The following is a 10,220-nucleotide window of genomic DNA, read 5'->3' on the forward strand; positions in this document are numbered from 1 at the left end:
CTCATTATTTTTAATGAATAAAGTTTTCGTTTGATAAAAAAATAGAAAAACTTGTTTTTCATGTTACTCATCCCTATTGGCTTCATTTCCTTTTTTTAGCGGTTTTACTATTTGACAAACGTCCGAAATTTGCGTAGTCATTTTTTTCCTGTTTTTATGTGTGTTTGCTTTTGTTTCTTTTATTTCTTTCTTCTTGATCAGTTTTCCTTTTTCTTTATGTGTATATTTGGATGTTGGGTGTATGTAAGTGTATACATACAACTACAGTAGAATATATGTGCAAATTATATCAGAGTGCAGATTTTTCACCATTATAGGATTATTCTTTTGCATGCTACAAGAACTGTAATTTATGTGCAAATTGTGTGCAAGTTTTCGTTTTAAGTGCTTTTTCGTATTTTTCTTTCTTTTCTAAGGGTAATAAAAATATCACTACTTCATTCCTTTTTAGTCGTCAATCTCCTCATCGTCGCCGCAGTCTATTTGTACCTTGCGGTGAACCGTCGAACACCTTGCGGGCGAACTGTCGAACACCCTTGCGGGCGTGGTGGAAGAAGCTAGCCAGTGAAGAGCCTTGCGCCTCTCCCAGACCAGGCAGCAGGTCTGTCAGCGTGGTGGCGAACGTGGCGGCAACCAACAAGCGAGGTAGCCGCGCTTTGCGGTGCTGCCGGCGGCGGGAGCAAGGAGGTGGCATCAACGTTGGGGTGCTGCAAAGGCGGCGAAAAAAGTCCACCAACACCGGAGTACGGGGCCATCGGGGGTCGTGTGCTGCTAGGGGAGGTATGTGTGTGCGGGCCGGAGGCCTGTGCACCGGAACTAGGCAGCGGTGGCGAGGAGGGCGGCCGGGTGTGGTGGCTGTCGATGAGAGGAAGGGGGAATGTCCAATGTGCCACCGACTGACGGATCAGGGGATGGACAAGGGCGGGCATCGCGCAAGTCCGTTGCGTGTTCGCGCCGACACAAAGCCGGCCCAAATTTAACCCTGAAATGGGTCGCGCGTGGACAAAAGGCGGATGCTGGTCCGTTTGCATCGACGCATTGGACCGCCATTTGTATCCGTTTCAAACCAAACGGACACGCATGTATAGTTTGCGTCGGCACGTTCGAATTGCTCTATGAGCTCAAAATCAAAGTGACTGAAATGATTGAAAATTTCAGGCACGTGACATATAGGCGCTCCCAAGGTTTTGTCTTCCATCTGGCCCTCCGTTCAACGTCCCTTCTTTCCTCTCATTTTCTATTAACCTACTAAATAAAATTATTATTTTTGCAAGACAATAAATGATTACCAAATAAAATCCTAAAATTTAGCTAAATATGTAAATCAGGGCATGATTTGATAATTAGTTATTTAGACAATCACACTAATATGGAAGGTAATTATGTTTTTTTTGCGAGTAGAAGGTCATTATGGGTTACCATACGATAAAACATTTATACCCGTCGGAACACGCGGGGAATTATGTAGTACTGTATATATAACGAGCTCAAGACTAGACCATAAGCTGTGTGTCATTTTGTTCGAGAGCGGCAACAATGGCGGTTTCCACACGCATGGCACTCTTGCTCACAGCTTGCTTCCTCGGTTGTTACGTTTCCGTCCCGTCCTCGGCTGCCTCCGGCGACTTCCTCCAGTGCCTCTCGTCCAGCATCCCCAGCGAGCGCGTGTTCACGCCGGATTCGCCGTCGTTCACTTCCGTCCTGGTGTCGTCCATCCGGAACCCCAAGTTCTTCACCCCGACGACGGTGAGGCCGCTCTGCATCGTGACGCCCACCAACGCGTCCCACGTCCAGGCCGCGGTGCTCTGCGGCCGCCGCCACAACGTGCGCGTCCGCGTGCGCAGCGGCGGGCACGACTACGAGGGGCTCTCGTACCGGTCCGAGCGCCCCGAGGTGTTCGCGGTGGTCGACCTCGCCAACCTCCGCTCTGTGCGCGTCGACCGGGGCGCGGCCACCGCGTGGGTGGACTCGGGCGCGACGGTCGGGGAGCTGTACCACGCCGTCGCCAAGGCGGCGCCCGGGCTCGCGTTCCCTGCCGGCGTGTGCTCGACCATGGGCTTGGGCGGCCACATCAGCGGCGGCGGCATCGGCATGATGATGCGCAAGTACGGCCTCTCCATCGACAACGTCCTCGACGCCACGCTGGTCGACGCCAACGGGAGGCTGCTGGACAAGGAGGCCATGGGCACGGACCTCTTCTGGGCCATCCGCGGCGGCGGCGGCGGGAACTTCGGCATCGTGCTGTCGTGGAAGATCAGGCTGGTACCTGTCCCGTCGACAGTGACGTTCTCCAACATCCAAAAGACCATTGACCAGGGCGCGGCCAACGCCGTGACCAAATGGCAAACGCTCGCGCCGTCCCTCCCCGAGGACCTCAGCATACGGGTGATCGTGCAGGACCAGCACGCCCTCTTCCAGACCCTGTATCTCGGCGGCTGCAGCGCGCTGGTGCGCGCGATGAGCAGCCTGTTCCCGGAGCTCGGCATGACGCGCGCCGACTGCCGGGAGATGAGCTGGCTGAAGTCCACCGTCTACATCAACTCCGGCGACACCAAGACGCCGGTGGAGACGCTCCTCAACCGCACGACCAGCCTGAGCACGTTCACCAAGAACAAGTCCGACTACGTCAAGCAAGCCATCACAAAGGACACGTGGGACAAGATCTTCCCCTGGTTCAACGGCTCCGCCGCGGGGCTCATGATCCTGGAACCTCACGGCGGAAGGGTCGGCAGCATCGCCGATGAGGACACGCCATACCCTCACCGGAGCGGCGTGCTCTACAACATCCAGTACGTCGCGTTCTGGACGGGCAACGGCACGGACGGGCCGGACTGGATCAGTGGTCTGTACAACTTCATGGAGCCGTTCGTTAGCAAGAACCCGAGGGGTGCGTACGTGAACTACCGGGACCTGGACATCGGGGAGAACGCGGTGGTCGGCGGTGTCACGAGCTACGAAAGCGGCAAGGTGTGGGGTGAGAGTTACTTCGGGGGCAACTTCGAGAGGCTCGCCATCACCAAAGGGAAGGTGGACGCCGGCGACTACTTCAGAAACGAGCAGAGCGTTCCCCCACTTCTCTCGAGGAAGTGAAAGACTGAAAGTGTAACCTGGCAGTCTAATTTGAGGACATACAACTATAAATTCTACACTTACGGAATCCTGTAGGGATTCTTGCTTATGGACTTGCCCTGCCCCTAATTTTCATATGCCTAATCTTCAACCATCATTCGACAAGCCAGTCTGTAACAGCAATCCTGTAAGGGTCTGTCCGACGAGGCAAATTTGACAAATTTGACCTATGGATGAAATCAAATCACAGAATGAACTGTTCGTGAAACTATTTCACGCGCCTGACCTTTTTGTGTGACGTCCGACACGAAGGCGCCACACTACACTGTGCAACGCCTCACAGATAGGCGTTACACGCCTGGCCAGCGTTGCACCCCAGACTGCCTAAAAATTGCTAAGTCAATGTGCAGAGCGTAAGAGCTAGGCGCTGCACTGTATAGTGTGGCGCCTAGCTCTCGGGCGCTGCACTAGTGGTTGCACTACAAAATGAACCAACCACTTGTGCAACGCCTAGAAGCTAGGCGCTACACTGTATAGTGTGGCGCCTGGCTCTCAGGCGCTGCACACTGACTTAGTAATTTTCGGATCACACCGGTGCGACACTGGCCGGGCGTGTAGCGCCTACCTGTGAGGCGTTGCACAGTGTAGTGTGGCACCTTCGTGTCGGGTGTCACACAAAAAGGTCAGCCGCGTGAAATAGTTTCACGGGCAGTTCATTCTGTGATTTGATTTCGTCCATAGGTCAATTTTGTCAATTTTGCCGTCCGATGGTGTAGCAAAAGTTCCACGTGAAAATTGGTCGCAATATATTTATGTGAGATTAGATTGTACGAACAAGAATATTTTTTATAAAAATATATTACGTGTCTTTAATCACATCATATCTACACAGTACAGAGTTTGAAAAAAGCCCACAGAAGTGTGAGAGAAGAAAACGTGTCCGCACGAGGGCATCTCCAACGGCAACCCGCAAATTTTCTCCTGCATCCATTCGCGGACAGGGGACCAATTCACGGACATGGATGCTGAAGGATGCCATCCAACCGTAGCCGCATACATTTCAAACTCTTTTTCAACAAACCAGATGAAATCCGTGCAAACAAGGCGGATTTTATATAAACATGACAGATTTAATACAAATAGGACGAAAACGGTTACATTTTAAACATATTTTCAACTAAAAGGCTAAAGCTACGTGCACGTACAGTCGCCCGGAGCTTGACTCCCATGACACCGATACACTACACTAGTCTACGGCCGGCCGCGGCGGATCCCTTTATTTTCCCCATGTCCGGCAGCCCGCTAACCGGACTACCGGGAGCCCCGGAGACATATTCTTCCCCTGTATCTTCCCTATGTTCGGTTGCGCTGCTCATCGGAGCGGCAAAGAGGGTGCTTCAACCGGAGGGGAAGGGTGCTTCCGTGGAGCTCAGGCGGATGGCCAAGATGGTTTGAGATAAAGGAGAACCGACCAGGTCACCGGCGGTGGCCTCCATGGGATACAAGCAGGGCGGCCTCCCGTGTTCTACTTCTCCTCGACGATGGCGCCGGGCGCGGACATGTTGGCCGCCACCTTGTCGACATCCACACATCTGGCTTCTTTCTCTGCGTGCATGGCGCGGCTAAGCGCGCGTCGACAGCGGATGGCGCGGTTGCAGGCACTGGATGCGGCGATACCCGTACCGCCATGCCGACATGGAGCAACTCGCCACTCCTCATTGAGCTGCCCTGAGGTGGCGAGTTGCTGAACCACGCGCCAGCTTGGGACGGCAACTGGCTCCGTCGGGCTAGGCGAGGGAGGTGGAGCAGGGAGCTTCCTCGCTCGTATCCGGTGGACTCAGTGGGCCACCCAAATGTTCCTGTATTCCGGAGAACTGCTCTTCGAAGGCCATCAGATGAGTGGAGAAAATGGTGAAGGAGGAGATGGGGGAGCGGCCGAGGGGTGCGATTCTTGCCTGGCGTCTAACCTCGTTTAAATAAAGGGCGGACGGGAGGAGCTTGGCCATGTTGCGTTTATTGCCGGCCCGCTCATGAACGGACGTGTGGCCGGAGTAGGTTTCTTGGCTTCCACACGGGTTTAATGGAGTCTTTTGAATGCGGCCAGGAGGCGTGTTCAGCTGGGCGTGCAGCGGGCGGCACCCTCGGCTAGCGCGCCGCTTCAGTGGCGGAGGCAGTGAGAGGTCGCGTCCGCCCTGAGCTTCCTTCAATGTGGGGCCGCACGCTCTACAGCAACATGAATGCGTGCAGCTGGCGCCGGGCGGGAAGCGCAAGCGGGAGGGGGAGGGGTTTTTGGTGGGCCAGGGCAGTCAGAAGTGGGCTTGGAATCGATCCATACTCCCGCAGACCTCTCCCATATTTGCCTCCGGTTTACGGGAGAAATCGCATCCGGACTGCGCCGCGGACCAATACAGGACCGTGTTGGATGGTTTCTGCGGTCCAGACAGTGCATCCGGACAGTTGCAGGACGTTTGAGGTTTGGCGTTGGAGATGCCCTGAGGGACATATGCATGCCATGTACTCCCGTGAAGGCGGTTAGATTTGCTTGCCTCCTGCCAGCGCCGCTGTAGGCCTACCTCATCTCGTGTGCCCTTAAATCATAGAGATGTGGTGGATCTCGAACTTTGCATGTGGGAGGGATTTTGCTCTATTTCTAGATTTTTTGGGTGTGTTTTTAGGGTTTGTGTCCTGTTCAGTAAGACAAGGCGACAGCGGCTCCCTGAAGATGGAATAATATTCTCCCCGTCCAGTTCCCCTCTCGGTGGTGCGTCTAGTATTGTCCGAGGGCGTGTGAGGTGTGCCATCGACGAATCCCGCATGATTCCGTCGGCGTTTGTATTCTGTGGATATACTTGGATTAAGTTTTCATTCTTCTACACTGGTATGTCTACAAGTTGGATACTTCTAATCTACGCTTCTTTTTATCAGTGACGGTTGTTGTTCTGGTGCGCTGGTGTCCTTTGGGGTCTTAGCATGTAGACTTCCAGACTACAATAAGGTTTGGCTGGATCCAGTAAGGGAGGGCGATAACAGTTGCACGTCTTCGGCTCGCTCCTGTGCTTGTAGTCGTCGCTAGGTGGTCCACTGACCTAGATGTAACTTTTGTTATTTCTTCTCTCTTTCTACTATATCATGATAAATGATGAATAGATTGGAGGTTTTTTCCGGAAAAAATATGTATGCATGCAAATAATTTCTAAAACTTATTGGGGTGATGAGGTGGCATAGCCACATGTGCATAAAAATACCTGCGCTCTGTCCATTTTATTAATATAGGAAAAGAGGGAAAAAGTCTAGGACATAAGTTGCAAGAAATATAAGAGAAACAACACAAGAAAAGAAAAAGGGAAAAAAGTACGACCTCGTCGAAAGACCCCCTGAAATTTTCAGGGTATCACATTAAGAGAGTATGGAAAATCTACTTTTGGCGCAATAGGTGGTGTCGTGGCCCGATAGGGACTCACTGAATATGTGTCATTTCCTGTCCTTCCACACATTCCATAGCACATACACAATGGCCTTGCCGAAGAGAAGCCACAAAAAATTGACTTTTCAGTGTGTGTTTAGGTTCCACAAATCCTTAAAAGCGGAGAACTCAGACTCTGATACGAGAGGGTTGGACATCCATATTGAAACATTTTTCCGCGCACCTCTCACAAAAACGTAGTGATGACTAAGATGCTTCTTAGCTCATAACTAGTGAGGCGAAAGCTTGCAAACCGCACCACGAGGCCATCCTCCAATATCTAGGCGATCCACAGTTAGTCAAGTGTAAGTGTTGCAGTGTCTGTTGGAAAACGTAGCATGCAATTTCAAAAAATTCCTACGGTCACGCAAGATCTATCTAAGAGATGCATAACAACGAGAGGGGGAGACTGTGTCCACGTACCCTCGTAGACCGAAAGCAGAAGCATTTATTTAACGCGGTTGATGTAGTCGAACGTCTTCTCGATTCAACCGATCAAGTACCGAACGTACGACACCTCCGAGTTCTAAACACGTTCAGCTCGATGACGTCCCTCGAACTCTTGATCCAGCAAAGTGTCGAGGGAGAGATTCGTCAGCACAACGACGTGGTGAGGTGATGGTGAAGTGATCCGCGCAGGGCTTCTCCTAAGCACTACGACAATATGACCGGTGGCGTAAACTGTGGAGGGGGGCGCCTCACACGGCTAACAATGTTTGTTGTGTGTTCTAGCGGTGCCCCCCTCAAATATATAGGTTGGAGTGGAGGAGAGGCAGCCAAGCGGGCGCCCCAAGTAGGAGGAATCCTACTTGGGGTCCTCCCAATTCGGCCTCCCCCTTTTCTTTTCCTATTCGGAGTAGGAAGGGAAGAGGGGAAGGGGGAATCCTATGCCCTTTTTCCTTTCCTTCTTCCCCTTTCCTTCTCCAATTTGGCCAGCCCATATGGGGGGGGGGGGGGGCGCACCAGCCCCTTTGTGGCTGGTGTGTTTCCCCTCTTGGCCCATTAGGCCCATATAGCTTGCCGGGGTTGCCTGGAACCCCTTCCATAGACCCGATACGTACCCGGTGAAGAAAATATGCCCTAGAGGCAATAATAAAGTATTATATATTTCCTTATATCATGATAAATGTTTATTATTCATGCTAGAATTGTATTAACCGGAAACATAATACATGTGTGAATACATAGACAAACAAAGTGTCACTAGTATGCCTTTATTTGACTAGTTCGTTAATCAAAGATGGTTATGTTTCCTAGCCATAGACATGAGTTGTCATTTGATTAACGGGATCACCTCATTAGGAGAATGACGTGATTGACATGACCCATTACGTTAGCTTAGCACCCGATCGTTTAGTATGTTGCTATTGCTTTCTTCATGACTTATACATGTTCCTATGACTATGAGATTATGCAACTCCCGTTTACCAGAGGAACACTTTGTGTGCTACCAAACGTCACAACGTAACTGGGTGATTATAAAGATGCTCTACAGGTGTCTCCAAAGGTACTTGTTGGGTTGGCGTATTTCGAGATTAGGATTTGTCACTCCGATTGTCGGAGAGGTATCTCTGGGCCCACTCGGTAATGCACATCACTATAAGCCTTGCAAGCATTGTGACTAATGAGTTAGTTACGGGATGATGTATTACGGAACGAGTAAAGAGACTTGCCGGTAACGAGATTGAACTAGGTATCGAGATACCGACGATCGAATCTCGGGCAAGTAACATACCGATGACAAAGGGAACAACGTATGTTGTTATGCGGTCTGACCGATAAAGATCTTCGTAGAATATGTGGGAGCCAATATGGGCATCCAGGTCCCGCTATTGGTTATTGACCGGAGAGGTGTCTCGGTCATGTCTACATAGTTCTCGAACCCAAAGGGTCCGCACGCTTAAAGTTACGATGACAGTTATATTATGAGTTTATGTGATTTGATGTACCGAAGGTTGTTCGGAGTCCCGGATGTGATCACGGACATGATGAGGAGTCTCGAAATGGTCAAGACGTAAAGATTGATATATTGGACGACTATATTCGGACACCGGAAGTGTTCCGGAGAAGTTTCGGATTAAACCGGAGTGCCGGAGGGTTACCGGAACCCCCCGGGGAAGTATTGGGCCTTAGTGGGCCTTGAGGGGTGAGAGAGGGCAGCAGCCAGGAGGTGGTGCGCCCCCTCCCAAAGGAGTCCTAGTTGGACTAGGAGAGGGGGGCGCAGCCCCCTTTCCCTCTCCCTCTCCCTCTCTTTCCTACCCCCCTTCTTTTCCTAGTAGGACTAGGAAAGGGGAGTCCTACTCCTACTAGGAGGAGGACTCCCCCCCTCTCCTTGGCGCACCCCATAGGCAGCCGGCCTCCCCTTGCTCCTTTATATACGGGGGCAGGGGGGCACCTAAGAACACACTTGATATACGATATTTTAGCCGTGTGCGGTGCCCCCCTCCACCAGATTACACCTCGATAATACCGTCGCGAAGCTTAGGCGAAGCCCTGCGTCGGTGGAACATCATCATCGTCACCACGCCGTCGTGCTGACGAAACTCTCCCTCAACACTCGGCTGGATCGGAGTTCGAGGGACGTCATCGAGCTGAACGTGTGTAGAACTTCGGAGGTGCCGTACGTTCGGTACTTGATCGGTCGGATCGTGAAGACGTTCGACTACATCAACCGCGTTGTAATAACGCTTCCGCTATCGGTCTACGAGGGTACGTGGACAACACTCTCCCCTCTCGTTGCTATGCATCACCATGATCTTGCGTGTGCGTAGGAATTTTTTTGAAATTACTACGTTCCCCAACAGTGGCATCCGAGCCTGGTTTTATGCGTTGATGCTATGCACGAGTAGAACACAAGTGAGTTGTGGGCGATATAAGTCATACTGCTTACCAGCATGTCATACTTTGGTTCAGCGGTATTGTGAGATGAAGCGGCCCGGACCGACATTACGCGTACGCTTACGCGAGACTGGTTTCACCGTTCGGAGCACTCGTTGCTTAAAGGTGACTGGCGGGTGTCTGTCTCTCTCACTTTAGTTGAACCGAGTGTGGCTACGCCCGGTCCTTGCGAAGGTTAAAACAGCACCAACTTGACAAACTATCGTTGTGGTTTTGATGCGTTAGGTAAGAACGGTTCTTGCTAAGCCCGTAGCAGCCACGTAAAACTTGCAACAACAAAGTAGAGGACGTCTAACTTGTTTTTGCAGGGCATGCTGTGATGTGATATGGTCAAGACATGATGTGATATAATGTGTTGTATGAGATGATCATGTTTTGTAATCGAGTTATCGGCAACTGGCAGGAGCCATATGGTTGTCGCTTTATTGTATGAGATGCAATCGCCATGTAATAGTTTTACTTTATCACTAAGCGGTAGCGATAGTCGTAAAAGCAATAAGTTGGCGAGACGACAACGATACTACGATGGAGATCAAGGTGTCGAGCCAGTGACGATGGTGATCATGATGGTGCTTCGGAGATGGAGATCACAAGCACAAGATGATGATGGCCATATCATATCACTTATATTGATTGCATGTGATGTTAATCCTTTATGCATCTTATCTTGCTTTGATTGACGGTAGCATTATAAGATGATCTCTCACTAAAATTTCAAGATAAAAGTGTTCTCCCTGAGTATGCACCGTTGCAAAAGTTCTTCGTGCTGAGACACCACGTGTTAATCGGG

At 51.1% G+C, this 10,220-nt stretch overlaps 1 protein-coding gene across 1 annotated transcript; it reads left to right on the plus strand.

The window, feature by feature from the left end:
* Window positions 1-1,513: 1,513 nt before the first annotated feature.
* LOC123166970 (berberine bridge enzyme-like Cyn d 4) lies at window positions 1,514-3,113 on the plus strand. Its single transcript, XM_044584815.1, has one exon. The coding sequence runs from the start codon at window positions 1,537-1,539 to the stop codon at window positions 3,088-3,090; it is 1,554 nt and encodes a 517-aa protein (XP_044440750.1). The 5' UTR covers window positions 1,514-1,536; the 3' UTR covers window positions 3,091-3,113.
* Window positions 3,114-10,220: the final 7,107 nt, after the last annotated feature.

This window comes from Triticum aestivum, chromosome 7D (genome assembly GCF_018294505.1).
Source record: "Triticum aestivum cultivar Chinese Spring chromosome 7D, IWGSC CS RefSeq v2.1, whole genome shotgun sequence".
NCBI lineage: Eukaryota > Viridiplantae > Streptophyta > Magnoliopsida > Poales > Poaceae > Triticum > Triticum aestivum.

What these genes read in the sequence shown, in the direction of transcription:
- LOC123166970 (XM_044584815.1), top strand. Translation starts at nt 1,537, where the DNA reads ATGGCGGTTTCCACACGCATGGCACTCTTGCTCACAGCTTGCTTCCTC.